The sequence below is a fragment of the Parasteatoda tepidariorum genome, chromosome 4 (assembly GCF_982258835.1).
Source record: "Parasteatoda tepidariorum strain Cologne lab strain chromosome 4, Ptep-v5.0, whole genome shotgun sequence".
Lineage (NCBI taxonomy): Eukaryota > Metazoa > Arthropoda > Arachnida > Araneae > Theridiidae > Parasteatoda > Parasteatoda tepidariorum.
The window spans coordinates 48,399,830-48,422,269 of NC_141758.1; the positions used below are offsets into that span (position 1 = coordinate 48,399,830).

Consider the following 22,440-nt stretch of genomic DNA (forward strand, 5'->3'; position numbering starts at 1 on the left):
CATTGCGGCTCTTTGAAGGATTATTTGTGGCTCTCGATAAATGTACCAGAGTTCCCTTTTCATTTTTGTGCTATTATATTTTAATATTTTTCTGAATCCGTTTGAAATTAACATAATTCAAGGTGAGTTTTTCATTTCCAATATAATTATGACCCAAAAAGCATCTGAAGAATTAGAATTAATAGAGATGTAAGACGATCAAGCTCTACAATTAAAATATAAGTCGACGTTGATTACTGAATTTTGGAAATTTGTACCAGAATCGAAGTATCCTGAATTAAAAAAGGCTGCTTGTCGAATTACTTCAATATTCGGAACAACTTACTTATGTGAATCATTTTATTTCAGTCTAAAATTCATGAAATCCAAACAGTATTAACTAACCAGCATCTCAAAGAATTATTGAGAAGTGCTCTCACCAATTATTCACTAAATTTTAATGAAATACCAAGAGAAGTAAAATAAATGTGTTTAATTTTTAATATTTAAATTCAATACACATATTGTTATTTTATTTATATGCTTTCAATAAATATAATTTCTGTAAAAAAAATAATAATTAATAAATTTTTTGCATACCTTTTAAATACGTATTTAATTGCGACTTGCAAAAAATTTCAAATTTTGAAAAATAGCTCTACTATCAAGGAGCTTGGCCACCCCTGATCAGAGTTGAAACACAAGGAAATTTTCTTTGATTTCTAATCAACATGTTTAGTACTTTTGCTGAAAAAATTTCGTGAATTCATTCTATTTTCGAAATAGTAAAAAATATGCTCTCTTAAAAACACAATAAAACAAGCCATTTTAAATGAAGAAAAACAGTTTAAAAATGAAATTTTTATTATGTATATGTTACACTGTTGCAACAAAACAAAGGAACTCTGAGATTAACTTATATTTTATATTACTATATATAAAAAGAAATTTTAAAATAAAAGTAACACACGAAGTCTTATCAGTTCCACTAATGATATGTATATTTTGTTTTATAAAAAAATTCACACAGATGGTTTAGTTATTTTCCAATTAAAAAACTTAATTGAAACTAATATTTAAATCAAAAATAGCAAATATCATAGCTTATTCCCTCACAAAAAAATTTGAATTTTGAATTTCAATATTATAATAAAGATTTTAACTAAAAAGTGACATTAGGAAACGACTATATGAAGAAAAAAAACTGATATTTTACATAGATAAGTATAAAATTTATTTCAAAACATTTCTTTATGAGCCACATATGTTAATAAACATTGGGAAAAAATCGGGGGTCATTATTTGTTCAATAGAGAAAAGAAGTAGAGAAATTTATAAACAAATTCTGAAAAATACAAATAAAGATAAATATATTTATAATCAATTTGTTTTGACCAAAACTTTTTAAAGATTATTATTAAAGTATATACCAGATACAGATATTTAATATAACAATCTGTAACTATTTACATATCACATCATGCAGTTTTTACAAATTTCTAAGTTATTGCTGGCCTACAATTATGAATCATATATTCACAAACAAGAAACTGTGGAAGCTTTAAAAGTGTGCTTCTGAATATGGCTTTATTATTCTGAATATGGCTTTAATTTAAATTGTCTACTAGTAAGTTGTACTATTATTATTTGCATTATTGTATTAGTTGCTTATTGTACTATTATTACACTAAAAGTCTTGAGAATTATTTTATAAACAGAACTATCATATTCTAAATTTGTTTAAAAAGTTTCAGTTGAATAAAACAGAATAATTTTCACATTGAAGTTTTTAAAAGTTGTCTACTTGTAAGTTGTACTATTGTTATTTATATTATTGTATTATATGATTATTGTACTATTATTACACTAAAAGCCTTGAGAATTATTTTATAAACAAAACTATGATATTATTAACATCTCATTTCATTATAAACAGGACTATCATATTCTAAGTTTGTTAAAAAAGTTTCAGTTAATTAAAACAGAATAATTTTCACATTGAAGTTTTTAAAAATAATAGCTCTATTTTAGATAACAAGATTACCCGCATTTTCTGCAGTATAAGATAACTTAGTAACAGTTAGATAACTTAGTAAGCTGATAACTTAGTTACGAAGTATTAACAAATGTGAAAAGCAAATTTATGATTATAGAAAAAAAAAATTTAAAAACAGATTGATTTGAAATAATAACATAAAATTAATAAGTTTAAAACAAGAGAGCTAGGAAAATGCAGTAAACCTAGAGAAACAATGTGCTTTAAGTACAGAGAACTTATTTTCCATTTTACAACTAAAAGTTATTAATACAGCAACAGAGTAAAAGAGACAATTGATAGTAGTTGCACTAATATTTGGAATTTCACATCATGGTAACTTTTCACTATGCTACCTTATACATCGGCTTTAAGTTGCCGATCTGAAAGTGAAATTTTTTCACCTGGTTTGAAGGCTGGCATTCCCAAATATGGACAACTGACACAACGAAAGGCATCACCTAAATAACACTGAAAAATAAAATAAAAAAAGAAATACTTAGTATAAAACATCTTCCAATACTATTTCAGGATTTAGTAGCTCAACAAGCATACAATATATACAACAATAAAGAACTATGTATACAGATTCTTCAAAATAATACATTTTGCAATTTTTACTTCTGATTATAAAGCTGTATTCATCAAGGGGTAAAAAAACATTCTTTTGTCATAAGCACTTAATTATAAGTCACAAAACAAACATCCATTTTACCCCTATATTTGCATTATATTATTCCCAAAAAAATGCATTATAATTTATGCTGTCTATAGCATATGAGGAGGAACTACGAAGACACTACAGAGAATCTGTGGTAGTTAGAGTATCACAAATTTAACATAATGCTGACCTACTTTTTAATGTAAATGAATGAAATATTTAAACTTTGTTAATCCTTAAACTTGTTTTAAATTATATATATCATTTTTAAAGGATTTTCTCTTTTTTCCTTTGAAAAATAAATATTTACAAACTTTTCCAGCTACGCATCAGTAACTGCTTTTTCTGAACCTTAGCTGGTAGCTTACGGCATCAAAAAACTAGTTAAACCAATCAAAAGCTTCAAAATGTAAGTTTTAGATTGTGAAACTCCACAAAAATTTAGTCTGATTGCAAGTTTTTGATTTGCAGAATTCCGCAAACAAATGGTCTTGAGATATGCGGAATACCGCAATATTCACACAAAAAATCACATGGCCTGCTCCTAGTTTTTAGACGAGGATGGATGATACCAAAACCCCAGAATTCTGGGTACACCCAGAACACAATCACTACTGGTATAAGTTTAATATTTACTTACATTGCCACAAGCAGATGGAGCAGACTTATTTTTTTCTATTTTAGCAGCTGCTTCAGTTTCTAGCTCTTCAGCTAAACCGCATGAGCAGTTTTTACAAGCTTTCCTCTGTTTTGTAGTGGCACACACTAAATTAAATAAATAACCAAGATTAAACTTAAAAAAACTAAAAATTGGAAAACAAAATGAAACTGAAAATTTATAAAGCATGCTACAGAAGGCATTATTATTTAAAGACAAAAAATATAAAATAATAAAAAAGTATTGTGATTATCACATTTCTAAAGCATAATACATAAATTTCTTATAGTTACTAGAGTTGAATTTCAATTTTAAAGGACATTCACAATAACACTAATAATTTTTAAAAAAATTAAAAAAACATTCATTTAATTAACACAATACTTTTGACAGTTTAATTTTATCCAATATTATGTATTTTTGCAATGGAAGCATTGCTGATGAGACATTTATAAAGATGTGCATCTAGCAATAAACATCTTTAATGTGCTATTTTTACAACAAAACTAAGATTTTTAACAAATTAAAGAGTAGCATGAAATTGCTTTGAATTTAACCATTTGAATGTGAATAGTTAACTATGCTTTTCATCTTTGATTTAGACTCAAATTCGAAACAAAGTGTCAAAAAAATATGGAAACAGTCAAATAAGCCTAGAAATGTACATTAGTTAAAATATCTAAAAATATATGCATGAAATATTTTTATAAAAAGCATAAAATTTCACTAAATTAAAAAAAAAATAATAATAAACAGTTGATACATTAATTATTTTCTTAATTACCTTTATCTTGGGACAATCTTTAAATATTACATTTAAATTAAAATGTTCAGATGCTTAGATATATTTTGTTTTGAAACAACAGACTCTGTTTTTGATGTTGAATGAAGTAAAGGATAAAACAATTTTTTTAAATATTTAATAAGATTTGTATTCAAATAAAACTAATTTGTAATTAAAAATAAATTAAAAACAATAGCTTTTTTGTAAAATTAATTTTTATTATTCTAGCTTAAGCCTTCCTAACCTTCAAATGTGAGGAACCTTTAGAAAAATCTTTATACCCTTATACTCTGTAATAATTTTTTTTTTTTTTTTAAAGGAAAAAAAGAAATAGCTCATAATTTTTTTCTCCAATATTCCAAATTTCATAATAAGGTAATGCATGTTAATTGTAGCACTTAAAGAAAAAAAATTTTATGCAGATATTTGATTAAATCGCATAGATATCACATTGATAGATGAATAAAATGGTTGGATTCAACCAAATTTACAACCAATAAAATTATATAGCTTAAAAAAAACTATTTTGCACTAAAATTACTATTCCTTCTGAAGCAACATCACTATTTTAGGATTCCTTATAGAGAGTAATATCCTCCCACTAAGAAATAACAAGAAATTAATGCATAACCTTGGTTTGTTAACAAAGCCAAATAATATTTACCCTTTAATGATGAGGGATCAGGCTTCTTCAGATCATCTTCATCAAGTAAATCATCTTCATTTATTAATTCAACATTTTCATCGAGAGCATCATCAGATGATAACATCCACACTTTGGCAGCATCATTCTTACTTGAAGCTTTAATATATTAAAATAGAATTAAACTAAAAACATTACGAATAACAACAAATTAAAATCTTTTCTTCTTACTTACAAAATAATAGAACTATAGAAACAATTATATTGCCAAACTTTTAACAACTTGAAGTAGTACTAAAAGTTAAAAAAAACACAAAATGATCGAAAATTTTAACTATCAATTCCTTAAAACTTATAACCGTAAATATTTTCTTTAAATAAAACCTTACTATTAAAATATTTCCCGAAATGCAGTCGCTATTAATATCATAAAAAGCTTTTAAAATTTTTAAATAATTTCAGGAAGGGTAGATAAAATCAAATTTCATGAAACTTCACAGTAAAATTCTATAAATTTTACAGACATTTCCAATATAATCTAGCATGATTTTAATCATAATTTAAAATTTTACTTATGTATGCATTAAAAATTAACAAAAAATTTAATACATATTCATTGCTTCATACATATAAGTTTCTAAACTAAAACTAAATGGGGAAAAAAACTATAGTTTTAGTTTAATAAATCCATTATTAAATGTTCTAAATATATATGAATTGATTTTCTCAAATGAAAATAATAGAAATTCAAAAAAAGATTTAGTAAATTTAAAAAAGAAAAAAAAACTGTTCAATAGGAAGTGGAAATAGCAAAAGAATTACTTAGAACTATCTATTAAAATAATACTGAGGACAAGAAAAATAATTGATACTAACACTGGATAATTTTTTATTAAACATTTGATTGGTTGTAAAAGAGAATTTTAATTCTTAATGATAAACCACACTCAAAGTGAAATCGTATGTCATCTTTAATTATGAATAAATACTCCTGGAATTTCCAGAATTGGCTGTGAATAAATTTTAACTCAAACAAGATTTTTTACATTTATTTTGCAAAATTTTCATTTTTTTTTTACTTAGTTGCATATTTTTACAATGACAATAAAAATTTTCTAAGCTTTCGTTGTATTTGTTTTAGTACTTTACTAGCACAGAAGTTTTAAATATAACTCCTGTAATTTTCGAATCATCTGCTATTAAGTCTTTCACAATAGATCTAGACTTCCTCAAACATTACATTCAGTGTTAACATAACGTTTAGATTACAAGAATAGAAACAATATCATGAATAGATTTAATAAGTATATAAATCTGCATTTATTCCAATAAAAAGAAAATTTAAGAGAAACCTTTTTTTGTAATAGGAACAGAGGATCCAATTTCAAATGATGGTTTTCTTGCTTTAACCTCTATTAATGAAATATCCTTATCACTAGGAAAATGTTTATCATAATCCTCAACATGTATTTTTGTTACAGGTATTGTTTCTGGCTGTAAAAAATACACTGATTAGTTATTAAAGTCTACAAAAATATTAGAAAATGTTACAATTTTCATTTTCTAAAATACAAAGAAAATAACATATTTTCCATGGACTTAAGAAAGAGCAGAAGTAAACATATATAAAAAAAATTTATAATTAAAGAGGTAAAGAAAAGAAAAAGTACGCAAAAATAAAAGTTATTGTAAAAAATTGAGATATGAATCAGTTTTATTTTAAGAAATTGAAAGCATTGCTGTAGAAGATTAATAAACAGGCATTATAAGTGCAATACAACATTTTATATAGAATATACCTCATTTACACATTTCCGTAAGCAATATTTATAAATGAGGAGAAAATAAAAGGTGTGCAGACATAAAACATTTTTTGTAAATATTAAAAGATATTACTTTTTCTTTGATATTATAATTTTTTTAATATATAAAATATTTTGAAAATACAGTGGGTGATCGGTTAACGAACATAATCCGTTCCAGGACTATGTTCGCTATCCGAATTGTTCGTTAACCGATCATCGATTCACCATAGACTTCTATGTGAAATCGATTAATTCGTTCTGGAGACCCTAAAAATTAAATTTTAAAAAATGTATAATTTCTTAGTAAGTTTTTTAAAAAATAATACATACATATAGTCTTGCATATTAATCAGTCCTTTTCATTTTTTGCTTATGCCCCATAAGAAGATTGAAGCCCATAATTGAAGAACATGTCCAATGTCGATTGCTTTTCTCTCTTTTTCAGGATTGATTTTAGTCATAATAATAATTATTGAATGACCTTTAAATTCATTGTTAATTCAAGTTTCATTTAGTAATTATCAATACTAAGCATGCATTAAACATTTCTCCTTTCAATGATCTTATTTTGTGTGCAAAATGATAACAAATATTTAATATTAATTTTTTTTCAGGCCGAGAAGTGTTCGTTAGAATTCGTTTTGTTCATTATCCGAATATGTGTTCGTTGTCCGAACACAAAAAATCTTTCTTGAAAGTGTTCGTTATCCGAACACAAAAATCTTTCGTGAAAGTGTTCGTGAACCGATTTGTTCGTTAACCGATCACCCAATGTAATTTAGTTATTTCAAAATTTATTTAAATAATTTTGAAATAACTAAATTAAATAAATCAAAATTTATTTAATTTAGTTATTTCAAAATTTAGACATGCTCCAACAAGAAACAACATATGATTCAAATCGTTTATGGCTAAATTTTGTTGTCATGATTATTTTATTAAGTGGGTTAATATAAACTATTTATGTGCAGTGGTGGCCAGAATAATTTTAAATCAAACTGAAGAGACTTAGAAACAAATACTAATGCATCAATTTTGTTTTCTTTAATTTATATGTGTGTGTCTACATATATATGCCAAAAGTTCTTTTTCAAGGTTTTGTACCAATTTCAATAACAATAATAAATGTTATCATACCTGGCTCACATCTACAAACCCAGTCAACTTCAATGCAGAAGCTAGTTTTGAGGCTGTTCTTAAATTAGGGATTTCACCTAAAGAAGAAGAAATATTTGAATTTAAATCACAATTCAAATAAATAATTTAACTTATAAAAAGAATTGTTTAGAGTTTTATAAAATATAGAAATATAGCATATAAAAATTTTTAGAGAACTAGAACCCAACACAAAATGACAGAAAATAAACACATAATTAAAACAGGGTTGCCACAGATAAAAATGAACAAAATAGTTGCTTTTAGTAGACTAAAACATGAAAATAGTAGCCAAAAACTAGGAAAATAGTTGCCTAATAAGAACAAAAATTCATCAAAAATATGACTAAAATTTTGTTAATGACTTAATTGTCATATACCATCATCCATTCAGTCAAGTTGGTGGCAAATATGATAACTTTCATATAAATGTTTATATTATATATATATATATATATATATATATATATATATATATATATGAAAAGTGATTACTGAAATTCGAAATTCATGCATTGTAATACCAATAAAAAAATATAAAAAATTTTAAAATAAAAAAATTATGCAGAATTTTTTAGCAATAATCATTGAAAAGGTGATCGAGAAATGAAATAGACTTACAATGGAATTTGTGCAGATTAAACGAATTAAAAAGTGAAAACTCAAATTTGCAATTCAAAATTTTTAAAAATTTTTATTTTTTAAGAAAAAAAAGTTCAAGTGTTCAGGAACTATCTAGCGGGGCACAGATTTTTCACCAATTTATGCTTGAAAAAAAAAACATCTCTAGGAGTACAGAAAAGTCTCCCAATAGTCTCCTTTTCTTGAAAATAGTTGCTTTTTTACCCTTTTCAGGCAAAAAAAATTGCCATAGTCGCCTCATGCCAAAAATAGTTGCAAATAGTTGCATTTTAGTCGCCTGTGGCAACCCTGTTAGAATAGAAAAGAAAAGAGGGAAATGATATTAAACTTATAAATGCTTTAAATTAACCTGCTTAAATCTTTTTTCTTCAGAAAATGTTATTATAGTCTTGTGATATGTAGGCGAGAAATAAAAGAATAAAATAAACTGAATATTCACAAGTCCTTCCATTATTTTGTTATCATATTCAGAGTGCTTTATTTTTTCAAAATTTAATCCTGACTTTCTTTTGAGAGCGGCAGAGGAGGAAAGAGGGAGAATCAGTACGCCAATAAGTAGAAAATTTTTAATTGGCACTTTTTTATTACTTGATTACCATAGAAAAAAAAATACAGATGAATTTTCTTTTCAACCAGTCTCAGAAATTTGTTTATTATTGAATTAAGATTAATAGGTTTTATACATCTAATTTTGTCTTTTAACTGCTGTTTTGTTTTTCCCCCTTAATTTGCTTAAAGCAGTTAATTATTCAGTTGGTTTCCTAATAAGATTGAAAATTGCACTAATTAAGTAATTAAAGAATTTTATAACTATCACATACTTGGTAAGTTTATATATATATACACACACAAAAGTTTAACAGCAGTTTAACATTGTCCATTTCGTACATTATCCCATGTCTTACATGATTTTTAGCTGGTCCGTGAAAACTCTCTATACCGATAATGTTAAATTAAAAATAAGACGGATTTTATTTCACACTTTTTGAGAAAATCTCACACTTTACGTTTTTCTAACAGATCAAAATCATTTTTCCTATCCACAAAGCTCACACAAACTTTTACCAAGTTTTATTTTTCTTCATTAAAAAAAAAACTTGCTGATTAGCTGTTCTTGGCTTTACTGTGATTCCTTCTATTCTATCTTTTGTTACTTTGTCTGCAAGAAATTTCTTCCTTGAGTCAAAATCAGGGAGGGGAAGGGAGGTTAAAAAAAGTAAGAAAGCTTAAATTGTAAAATTTGGTGTGGAATTTTTTCTAGCAAGCTTCAACTTTTGAATCTCAGAATTATCCAATAATTTAAAAACGTTGCACTAAACATTTGGTTCGGCAATCATTTTTTATTTTTTTTATCTTGATTTTGGTGATCTGCAAGATGCTTCTAAAGCAAAAATAAACGTAATGGAAGCACTGGATTTGATTTCAGCATTAGGCAAACTAAAATGCATCACAAATGGGATTAATAAAGCTTCTTGGGGTTACTTGTTAATTGCTTCTCGGTTTCCAACAGGAACATTGACCGTTTGGAATAAAATTGCACGTCTGAAGATCTTTGACAATGCGTTTAGCGTATTACTTTTCAATTCCTTCAATTTTTTATTTAATGTCTTCTCCTGATGATAGTGATGAAATAAGATGAGCAAAAAATGACGGAGAATATATCTATATATATATATTTTTGCTGAAAGTTATTAAACTGTAAAAAATTATTGAAAATGAAATAAACAATTTGATAAACAAGTAAAATTTTACAAGATTTTAGTTTTTAAATTTCTGTGTCACTTTAATCTATATAAAGCGTTCTGTAAAACCATCCTTAATACATATTTTTAAAATTCTTTTCAAGAAAAGTATAAAAGAAAGTGTACATTTCAGATATTGAAAACCAATATTTAAACAAGAAAAAATGCAAAATCACTATTAAGGTCTAGTGAATAACAGAGTGAAAAAGGCAGAGCTGAAAACATCAAAGTTTGCACAATCTCTATACCAGAAGAAAAGTTGAAAGGTGACAGTTGCAAGTTTCATTAGGCAAACAAATTGGCTACAATGTTTTTCATTACTTTCTCCAAAATAGCAATTTAACACATCTGGTAATATTTGTTTATTCCTTGCTTTAATATTTAGTGACTTTGATGTACCTACTTTTATTTCCTTTAAGATAAGAATTGGAAAAATTTATATTAACTACCATCAACACAATACTTTCTATATAGATTTAGTGTTGTCTGTAATATATTCTAAAACCATGAGAAAAAAATTATTTCTCCATTCATTCAAATAGTTATATATTTAGACAAATTCTTTTTTTAAAAAAGTATTTTTAAAACCTTGTCTATCTTGTGTGTAACTAAAAAATAGATGCAGCAATAAAAAAAAAAAAATTAAAACAATGCATGTTTGGATGTCACCAGCAAATACATTACATAAAACAGAAAAGTAAGGTTTATAAAAAGTTTCAACAAAATTTAATGTTTTCTATACTATACATGACTATACATGAAATAAAGTTAATTAATAGAATGAATTTAAAGTTACAGAATTTAAAGCAATGATTGATTATTATTTCAAAAAATGATGATAAACTTTACTGTTACCTTCATTTATGACAGATTCTCGGATGACAACAGTCCCTCCAGGTTTTAGAATACGAGCTATTTCAGAAAATATTTCTGCAGGGTGAAATGCTAAGGTCGGGGTAAGTGTTCCACAGTAAACAACATCAAATGACGAGCTAGCATGATCAGCTAAAAATTACATAAAAACGAAATAAACTCATAAATATAACAAATCATAACGAATGCCTAAATTGAGTATTGAAAGTTATGGTAAAATAAAATGTATAAATGTTAATCTACAAAATAAGACGCTCTTTGCATTTCCACATTTAATATTGAAAAAGAAGAATATTCATATATTCAGATTCATTCTAACATAAATTTTTCACAAAATGATTTTTCAATTTTTTTCTAAGTATAAATAATAGGATTCAGAAAAAGATAAAGTTTCTTTTAGTAAAAAGATAATGTTTCTTTCTGCTTTCTTTTAGTAACATATGATTTCAGCATGCTTTAATATTATAATAATTCTGTTTTCCTGAACTTAGTTTAAAAAAAAAATTTTATTATATAATCTAATGACTTTACCAGTGACTGCTACTAAACTGCAAGCTATAAAAAGATAGCATCTCATTGAAATTTTTATCATTAAAATGAATAAAATAAAGTTCAACTTACACACAATCAAACGTTCTAAATTTTCAACTGCAACTAATCCACTAGCTGTTTTTTTAAGTTCATCAACTACCTCAATCAAATGCTCTTGCTTTGCAGGTGGTCCCCAAAGCAATAATATTTTGCCACTGTTTTCAGGACTAGGACTCATACTAAAAAATAAAATAAAATTTATAGTTTAAAACTAATTTAAATAACCATGTTTTTAACTTGGTTGATTAACCAAAAAATTTACAGCTTATCTATGAAGCACTAAGCAATTGTTACCTTTACTAATCATACCATATAATTATAAAACTCTAAACCAGTTATTGAATTTAAGCTCTCTTTTAAAATCAGATACTAAGGATTAAATAGGTAGAAAATATTATTCGATTAAGAAATAAAGGAAAATTCAACAAGGGGGTAAAATCAAATGCCTATAGAAATAAGAACAAAATGAAACACAATATATGAAAATAGATATGATAGAAGTATATGATAAATGTTCAATTATTACTACCACAAAAAATTTGGTATAAAAATTCAAAAAGCATTTGTCAAAATACTCTTTGAAATAAAATTTGGTATCAGAAATCAAGGATAAATGGTCAAAATGGGACTTCGCATTTACATAAACATACTTGAATACAGGATCTTATTAATAGGCATTTGCAAGATGACGTTAAAAAAATTTTTGGACATAACCACAATATGTCATCAGTTCTGAGCGGAGAAAAAAAGATTTCATAGACTATACAAATTAAAAGGTAATCATTATAAAATAATAATAATAAATTATGTAAAATATAAACTCAAATAACTAGATAAAGATATTAACAATATTAGTAAAAACTAACTTCATAAGATTTTTAAAAATTTTTTTGAAATTACGCTTGTTGATATACACAATTTTTAAACCATTATGTGATCCAAACATCTAATAAATTTTTGGTAATTTCAATATTTTAATAAATTTTGTTAACTTCAATAATTTGACAAGCATTTAAATAGTTGACAACCCATAAAAAGACAACACATCCACATTTTAGATATGATACCTATATTGACTATTTACAAACTTAGAATTTTTATGACATTGCATGCAGTAAATTGCACTAGCAGATCACAATAAATGAGTGAAACCAACTAAAATAACAAACAATTAAGCTATTAAAAATAAATAATATGATTTACATTAAATGTAATTAAAACTTCCGAACACTTATTTGCTTTTAAAAGGACAAGGTCAAATACATAATCTATTTACGAGTCTTCCCAAAAACAACTTCGTGAATTACATAATTATCAACAGTTGAGTAACACTTCTACTTTTGAACTTTTACTTCTACTTTTAAGCTATTAAAAATAAATAATATGATTTACATTAAATGTAATTAAAACTTCCGAACACTTATTCTCTTTTAAAAGGACATGGTCAAATACATAATCTATTTACGAGTCTTCGTGAATTACATAATTATCAGCAGTTTAGTAACACTTCTACTTTTAAAATTTTATTAAAGCGTGTCATCAAGTCTAATTGAACATTTATAAAAACTAATAATACTTTCAAATACTTTACAGGCAAAAAAGAAAAAATTACTTTTTATAATCTGATAGAAGTTACTCCTGGAATTTCAAGAAAATATTGCACCAAAATGTAAACAACAGGAAATTTGTTCTTTTCACTTCTTCCACTTCTTACAGGAAAAGTGTTTCGAGTTTAAGGTAAAAGTTTAAGGGAAAAATTTAAGAGAAAAGTGAATCTGCCTGTGAAAAAATTTTCATTTGAATTTTTTAAGCTAATTTTTTGCAGTTTTATCATTTTTATAATATTTGTATTGCGCGAGGGAGAAAATATTACAGTAAGATTAGTCCTGAAAAAATTTATTTAAAAGGAAATGGAATTTATTTAGAAAAATGGCATCATTCCTTTATTGGGAAATTGTGTTTACATTTAGCAGACAACAATTGTGGGAGTTTCGATGTAACAATTTTGTTTGAAATCATATATTTCATTGTAGTTCAGTCATTTACTTCAATAAATTACCTGATGCAAAGATGTCAAAAAAATGGAATTGTATCGTCATTACATGTCCTACTCTATCCTCAGTAAAATCAACTGAAAAAGGTTTGTTTCTAAACATGCCCACGAAGTGTTCCATCGATACTTTAATTTCCATGATAAATTGTTTTTCAAATTTCTTTTTTCATTTACTGGTGCCTTGAAGGGTGGTAAATTTAAGGAGCAGCATGTAGATAAATCTTAAGCTCCGTTCAAGTTGATGAAAATATTTTTAAACTATCCTATCCGAAATTTTGTGAAAATTTTCTACTAAAAGTTTATGTGGAAGTAATGGTTCATTTAAAAGTGTATTATTCCGAAATTTGAAAGAAAGAAAATCATAAATCTATATGAAGTACTAATATTCATTTTTAAAAGATATCTTAACGAATTTTCCATTAGCATGGCAAATTACTTAAAGGATAATGAATATTATGTGAATAAGGGAGAATGATGAATATTATGCGATTTTACAAACAATATTGGCATGCTTGAATGGCAAAAAGATATAAATTAGGAAGGATACTTGTTGGGGCAGTGGTTTTAATACCAATAAAATATTTCATTCATAAACAAAATTATTGATAGTATTATTACTCTTCAATTTTATGGTACTTTTATCTATCTTTATATTCTTCTGTAGCCTATGGCATGTTTTTTAACAGTTATGGAATACTCAAATCATAAACAAATTACATGTTTAAGTACATTTTATTTTATTTGTTACAGTCACATGATTAAAATCATCTGTAACCTCTATCTTTTCCTTTCAAAAATTTTAAAGATAAATAATTCAATTAATAATTATGTGTTTATAATGTTAAGGTGAGAGGGATCATTACTTTAAAAACACTAAGCTGTCTTTGAGGAAATGGGGTTCGATTCTCGGTGGAAGCTAAAAATTCACCCATTGATACAGATTCAGTGAAAAGCTTGTCTGGGAAGTAAGGGCGACCTGTACATATTACTGTCCACATTACTACAATCAATTATGCTGTTGGTTGTGAATTTGTAGAGCCTTAACCTTGATAATCCTCTTGGCCCACAAGAGATGTGATGGGAATTCATTACTTTTTAATCATCAAAAGATAAACACAGTGCATGCACTTCATAAATTTACTTTATTGTTAATTCATTGAAAATAACCTGATAGTTATACTTTTGTAAAGAGAAAATTCCTATGAAAAATTTTTGTTTTTTCTTTCTACAGAGATTACATTTCTGAAACAGAAACATAGAATTGCTGAATCCATATGTGTTTTGACCATTGAAGATCCTGCTAAAAACATAGGTAGCGGGGCAGCTACTCTAAATGCATTGCTGGTTGCTACAGAATATCTGAGTGCTAAACAGAACTATACAGTATACATTCTATTATATGTAATTACATTTACCATTTTAGTAAACAATTTTACAGTTTCCTTTTTTTTCTAGGTGATCTCATCAGATGTTTTGCTTGATGCTCACATATTAATTTTGCATAATGTATGTATATTTTTAGTATTTTTTAAAATTTATTTTTGAAATTTTGTTGTCTGAAACTTAATTTGTGTCATTCAGGGTAGAGAAAATTTATGGAGCTGTTCTGAAAAAGCATTTATACCTTTGCCTATTGAATACTCTTCTAAATACTCTAATGAAAGGTTCTATGCTAATGGAATACAGAGTAATTTAGATGCTGCCATTCTGTTCATTGAAGAGGTAAAATATTATTTAAAAAATATTTAACAAATTTATGTTGTTAAAATCATTTCATTGATAAATCAAGGTGGTCTCTGAATAGGGAAAATGAATGTCAGAGGAAATTAAGTAATTTAAATTTGATGTACATTAAAGTCCAAGATTTTTCGATAAAAATTAGACTTATAATGTATATGTATATATTTTTAATTCATACAATTTTAATAGCAAGTATGTATTGTAATATATTTTATGCATAAAAACAAGATCCAACTAAACAATAACAACTAAGATTATGTCACCAATTATAAAAATCAGGGAAATTCAATAAAACTAGTCTTGGAAAAACCAAGAAATTTTTTTCTAAGTGTTTCTGACAACCCTGTAAATTTCTGTGACAATAAAAATTTAATGAGTTACGAATTTATGGAGCAGTTCTAAAAAAGTTTTTAACCTTTGCCTGTAGAATATCTTAAGTACTCTAATGAAAGACTCTGTTCTGATGCTATACAGAGTAATTTAGTTGCCCCCCTTCAATTCAATGTGGAGATGAAAAAATTATTTCGAAATTGACAATTTTTTACTGTTAAAAACATGTTATTGATAAATTTCTGTTACAATATTAAAACTAATATTGTAAAGATCACATAGTATGATATTAATTTATTAGGTATTGTGATTTGAAGGCATAGAAATATCTCCAAATGCTCAATTTTTGTGTTTAGTTGGATAGAGTTAAGTTGTAGATTTATAAATGCGTAACAGGTGTACGGATTCAAGCTACCTCTGACAGATCCTTTTAAAATGAAAACCCATCTGTCATTTTATTGTTTTTAAAATTTATGTATCTTCTTAAATGTCTGTTCAGTTTAATTTTCTAGCTTCAACTCAATTTTCTAATTTGACTTTACCTAATTTATTTTAAGAAACTAATCTGATTCATAATAAATATGTAACTGTATAACTCTTTAGAATTTTAAGTAGATTGAACTGCAATTGGTACATATACCTCAATTATATTTTACAAAAAATTTCTGGGTGAAAACTACTATTTATGAAATTATAATATTGTGACTAAGTTGATTTATTAATTTTGTTTGTCTAATTCAATTTTAATTTTCAGGAAGAAAAAAAATTTTCCTTGCTGTGTGATGTTAGTCTTGATTTCCAGTTAATCACAATCATTTGTCATTCAAATAAAATGTATTTAATTGTGCAAGTCATATGTTCAGAAAATTTAAATAGTAAAATTTGAACCTTTGAGATGTCTGTTTGAGTTATTGTGATATTGGAAAAAATCTTGGCTACCAACAACTCCAACAAGTAGCATTTTATAGCTCAGATTTTATATATTGTAGTATATATAATATACATTAAAGTAAATAGTTTGCAGAGTATTTTTTTATTCACTAATACTTTGTTTGCCTCAAACATAGTTTTTTTTTTTTGATATCACTTCTAAAAACCAAAGATTTCTATCTTGATGCTTAGTTTTGGGAAGAAATGAAATTTTATTCAAAGTATATTTTAGTATGACATTAAAACATTCTGTCAAATATCCACAAAAAGTTTATTATTTGTTTAAAAAAAGGGAGATTGAATACACTATTTTTGAAGTTTTGAAAAGTTTGAAAATAATTTACAACACATTTTTCATTGAGTATATGAAAAATTCTAAATAATAATCTATAATATATGTGTGTTACATTATTTTGTAATGATAATACAAATCATTAAATGCAAATTTAAAAATTCTTATTGAAAAAGAAATTTAAAATTTTTATTATTATATTTGGAAAGATACAATTTTTGCTGGTAAGATTTTTGTGAAGGTAATAATTACAGTAGCATAATCAATTTATTACTGCCTGATTGCTGATATATTTAAATTTAACATAAGAAAAATTTCTTTATGTGGATGCATTTATATTGTATCATTATGTGCAACTTTTATTTATTCATTTATACTTTTTTTCAGTTAGCTATTTCTTGTCCCCCTGGTGTTTGGGTTTGCAGTTCAGATATGATGCTACTTTGCCACCAAAGTAAGATAATATGCAGCGATTGAATTCTTTCAATAATTTTTTCTTTTTTTAAAATGTAAATTGCTAAACATTATGATTTGCTTCATCATAAAGTATTTCATCGTAAAGCAATTATTTTATAAAAGTAGATCATATCTAGAATTTGCATATATATTACTTAAATTACAATATAGTTTTAAAAAATATGGCTCTACAAATTCTACCTAAGTAATTTATTAGTTGTATTTTTATAATTTATGTTAATAAATAACGTTGTCCAAGCGTCCAGTTAATGGAGAAAAATTCGAGATTTCTACTATTTTCTAATAGTAATGTTAAAAATAATATCTTATGTATAATGCTCATTAAGCTGTAATGATATATATAATTGCAGCTTTTTGTATATTTACTTTGAAATTGTTGCAAAGAAATAGATATTTTATTTTTTCCCAAGCAATTTTTAACTAATTATAAGTTATTTTCATTATTATTTCTAAAGTATAAAATAATAAATCTTGCCAAAGAGCTTTACCTTACAATGGTTAGTACTGTTAATGCTGAGTAAGGGACTTATGAAATGACTCTTAATGAAAATTTTAAAAGTAGGGTTTATTAATCACTATCATTCTTTCTCACAGACATATTCTTGACAGTTTTGTGGCTGCTTTTCATAACTTTTTAGGAAATTTGCTCTGTAAAAGATACTGCCCTTGAAAATTTCCCTTGAACTTCCCTAATTCTGACAATTTTGTAGCTGCTTTTCATAACTATGTAGTAACTTTACCAATTTTTTTTTTCTTTCTTTTTTTTATGACTACCACTATAGTTTAACTTCAATGGCTTAGTTCAATCTAATTGTTTCTGGCCAATGGCCAAGCGGATATTCTTCTTTTAATGGCAGTACTAATGGACAAAATCGAAGGGACCAATCAAAATCAATATAGGACCATAAAAATTTTACAAAATATTTAATCCATCTCCATGACAGTTTTATGCAAATAATACACTAGTTGAGCATTGTAATATTAGTTAAGTTAGTTGCAGATGTATCTAATTACTTATTAACATTTATAAAATAATTTTTGGATAGAAATCCAAAACTACTATTAAGTCCTTATCAGTAGTCACTACTAATTCAAGTTGGTAATTCATTGATTCTAAAAATAAATTGAGATTATTTGATTAATTATGATTTTGTACAAGTTAATTGGCATTATGTTATCTTATTACAGTTGTTAAACATCTGCTATTTATTCAGACTTACGTTTTCTGATCATGTAATGCATTTTTTGATGTATAAATGTTATGGAATAATGAAAATATTCAGAATTACAAATTACTATATTAAAAGAACAATTTTTAAAATATTTTCATCTCATTATTATAAAAATTTTTAGTTAATTATCGTGAGAGTTTGAAATTTTAACATTGGAATACCTGAAAATAAAAACTTATCACCATTGTATCCAAGATTGATTAATTAATTTATTAATCTTTTTAATTTTGTGATTATTTTAATTTAATGAATTAAAACAATTAAGGAGAAAGTGAATTTTGTACTCAAACTCACTCCATTTCTGACATTGGTTTTAAAGAATGTTAGTTTGGTACTGGTCTTTCTAATTTTCTCTTTTATAAATAATTAAGATACTAAATCTATGTACTATAAAAAATTTTTTTTGATGTTTTATGTTACTTTTTATTTTACACGTTTATTGGTGAATGTAAATGTTACTTTCTCTGTAGAGTTCATAAATTCTTGGGAAAATGTTGGTGATGTTGTTATGTTTTGTGTTCCATCTGAAATAAGTTATGCGACTGGACATGGAGCTGTGTTAATTGATGATAAGGTGATATTGTTATACTTGTGTTTGGTGAATTAGACTTTTTCTATGTTTAAACATATTATTTTATGTCACATGTATGCATAAATTAAATTAACAAAAAGTTGTAATTTTAAATTTTTGTTTCAAAAGGACTATTTGAATAGTTGAATTTAACTTTTGGAATTATTCTTTCAAAATTGCAATCTTTAAAGTAATGTAAAAATTTGTGTACCTTATTAATTAAGGATTTTCCAAGCATTATTAAGTAAAAAAAAATAATAATTTTAGAAATATTTCTCTTCTAAGAAAATTTCTTTGGATAGCTTTATACTTGAGTACAGAAATTGTTTGATTCAATTAAATTATTCAAAAGATATTGCAAAGTATGTACACTGTGCAAAATAAAAAAGCTGACCTCCCTGAATAACTTTTGATCTGATGATCGAATCTTCACGTTCTTGGACTTAATATTAAAGGTTTTAGAGGATGACCCCAAATATTCTAATTAATTAGTGCAGGCGATATTTTAAGTTACAAAATCAGACTCAAAAGCGTAATTTCTCTGAATAAACATACCTTTTTTTACATATTCGAATTTCTGATCCCCAAAATATAGGGGGTTGCTGTAAGCAGGAAAATTTTGTCCCCATAGTTTGGTCAGGAAAGCGGCCCAAAGTTTGGACCCCTTAAAGTTAATTTCATTTTTTTGTGCATTTCTGTATATCTCAAAAACTTTTTAACCCAATTGAAAATTTTTTGTCCACAATTATAAAATTAGTTTATCCTAAGATAATTCCATGAAAATTATAACTTTTAGTAAATATTTATTATTTTTGATATTTTATTTAATAATAGTCAAAAGAATTGTGAATTGTAAGGTATATAATTTTTTGCATAATTTTAAAGAATGTAATTTTACATAGCAAAATCAGTCGAATAGTTCCTGCGAAATCTAATTTTAAAGAAGCCGTATTTTTAAAATTGGATTTCTCAGGAATTATTCAACCAATTTCACCCAAACTTTGTATTTTGGCTTGTAAAAATACATACTTTAAAATACTGTAAAAATTTTGTACCTTACTATTCAAAAATTTTTTGACCATTATTAAATAAAATAATAAAAAATAATGAATATTTCCTAAAAGTTATTTTTTTAATGGAATTATCTTTGGATAATCAAATTTTATAATTGTGTGCAAAAATTTTTCAATTTGCTTTAAAATTTCTCATGACATGGCGAAATACTCAAAAATAAAGTTAACATTAAGGGATCGAAGCTTTTAATCGCTTTCCTGATCAAACTATGGGGGCCATATTTCCCATATTGCGACTGCCTCCTTCATTTTGGGTGTCAGAAATTCGGTCTATCAAAAAAAAGGTATATATTTAAGGAAAGTACGATTTTGTGTCGTACTATATTTTTCTACCTTAAAATATTGTCTTCACTAATTAATTGGCATATATGAGATCACTCTTCGAATCATTAAGATTGAATCCTAGAACATGAGGATCTGATCATTAGATTAAAAGTTATTTTGAGCGACCCGTTTTTTATTTAGTGTACTGTACATAAAAAGTTAAATCAACTTTTAGGCGTCCAAACTTTTAATAACATTAAATTATCAGGTATGTTTATTTTCAGATTGAGACTGTTCCCCATATTTTGATCTCAAATAAGGCATGTTTACACTGAGAAAGTATGTTTTAGTTTCTGATTTTGTAACTGTAAATATGTTTAATGTTAGCATCTCAAACTGTGAAGATTGCATCCTAATTAATACATGACAATCAGATTGTTGGATTTTTTGTTGGAAAAGCTCTTAAGAGGACGCAATACCTACCCTCTCAATGCCAGCTGCTAATGCTTTTTCTATGGGAGCTTCATTTGCTAATAACTTTTTTGCATTTTGATATTTTGGAAAAATTCTTTCAGCATTTGAAAGTTCATAGTTTACTCTAAGGTCTTATGAAATCACTTTTTGTTTTACCATAAATTTTAAATTATTAATGGAGTTTAAATATCGGTAATAGAGACATCTTCTTGAAATCCGTTTTTTATCAAAATTCATTTAGTAAATCCTTATTTTTGAGTTCACTTACTCGAACTATACATTTCAAGCTACCAGAAGAAATAACTAGTAATTATTTTCTTCAATTATGAAATGTGTTATTAGGAAAGGAAAGATGAAAAAATTCTTAAAAAAATTGGGAAAAGAGCCTAAACCACGCCTCCCATCTGTCCTCCCTTCATTTACCAATACGAGTAAAAGTTCTAGTGGGGAGATCTTTTGGGGGGTTAGGAGAAAAGCCTCTTTACTTTCTTTGAATAGTTGAGGGGTTAAATAGCCTTGGGGTCTTCTGTTGTGGTTGAAAACAGTTTTTATTTCATTCTCTTTCTTTAAAATGAGTTAGGATGGAAGACTTTCTTTCGAATTTTCTTATGTTATTTATTATTATTTTTTCTTCTTAATTTTGGCAATAACAACTTATCAAAACATTGTAGGATAAATATATTTAATTAGTTAATTATATATATCAATTAAGCTAACAATAATTATGCAATCTTCTGTAAAAAATTTTATGTAGCACTTTTAAATACGGAGTTAAAAAATAGTAAAAATTTTAAACTTCGTAATTTAAATTATAATATTGTCATTAAATTTTTTTTAGCTTTATATATGAGGTTAAAAATTGAAACTAGCAATATGAAATTTCTTTACTTAAATATCAGTCCTAAATTTCATAAAATTACAATAAATTTCAGAACAGTCACATGTGGGTCTAATACTTTCCTAATTAAACTTGGCACCTTTTTCTTTAACTACTTAAATAAAATTATCAACAATATTATTAAAGAGGATTTTTCTTGGATTATCACTAATAATCCACCGATTTTAGAATTTATTAAACATAATAAAATTAATTCTATTGCCACATTGCATAATTTATACAAAGTCGTTTTGTTCTTAGTCTAAGTAAATTGATTATTTTTTTAATTTAATTATTGAATTTTTAATATTATACAGTTTTTGAAGTTATATCATTTCATTCATTTGAGAAAAGACAGCTTATTCCTCCGAGAAATGTCTCCTAATTTACTTGCTCTGTAATTTCAAAATAATTGGAATTATTTTTCGCAAAAATTTTTGCTTTCATCACATTTCTAATAAATAATAGATTCTTTGTTTTGAATAATATAAAAAATTATATAGTTACAACCACTAGTGACTTCAATTAATGAAGACATATAATGTTACTCTTATCTGCT

General features: G+C 25.8%; 2 protein-coding genes across 5 annotated transcripts in view; one reads left to right on the forward strand and one right to left on the reverse strand.

Annotated features, from left to right (window-relative positions):
* Positions 1–825: 825 nt before the first annotated feature.
* Positions 826–13,320, reverse strand: CIAPIN1 (cytokine induced apoptosis inhibitor 1). 3 transcript variants are annotated; one of them, XM_087161048.1, is made up of 8 exons: positions 13,181–13,320; positions 11,599–11,747; positions 10,960–11,109; positions 7,703–7,779; positions 6,113–6,254; positions 4,782–4,919; positions 3,316–3,440; positions 826–2,485 (listed from the first exon to the last, which is right to left on the reverse strand). In XM_087161048.1, the coding sequence occupies exons 2-8, from the start codon at positions 11,744–11,746 to the stop codon at positions 2,372–2,374; spliced, it is 894 nt and encodes a 297-aa protein (XP_087017174.1). In that variant the 5' UTR covers position 11,747; positions 13,181–13,320; the 3' UTR covers positions 826–2,371. The 3 variants fall into 3 exon arrangements, with proteins under 3 accessions (XP_087017174.1, XP_087017176.1, XP_087017175.1); XM_087161050.1 differs by lacking the exon at positions 13,181–13,320 and adding an exon at positions 13,051–13,149; XM_087161049.1 differs by lacking the exon at positions 13,181–13,320 and adding an exon at positions 12,772–12,789.
* Positions 13,321–13,508: 188 nt separating this feature from the next.
* The window catches only part of LOC107443266 (L-fucose kinase), a 56,909-nt gene continuing 47,977 nt past the window's right edge, over positions 13,509–22,440 (forward strand). Inside the window, exons 1-6 of one of the 2 annotated variants that reach the window (XM_087161045.1) lie at positions 13,509–13,708; positions 14,853–15,004; positions 15,077–15,127; positions 15,203–15,343; positions 17,301–17,367; positions 19,093–19,196. In XM_087161045.1, coding sequence (XP_087017171.1) covers positions 13,639–13,708; positions 14,853–15,004; positions 15,077–15,127; positions 15,203–15,343; positions 17,301–17,367; positions 19,093–19,196 — 585 coding nt within the window. In that variant the 5' untranslated portion in view covers positions 13,509–13,638. The remainder of the gene's footprint in view (positions 13,709–14,852; positions 15,005–15,076; positions 15,128–15,202; positions 15,344–17,300; positions 17,368–19,092; positions 19,197–22,440) is intronic. The other variant, XM_087161046.1, reaches the window with a different exon arrangement.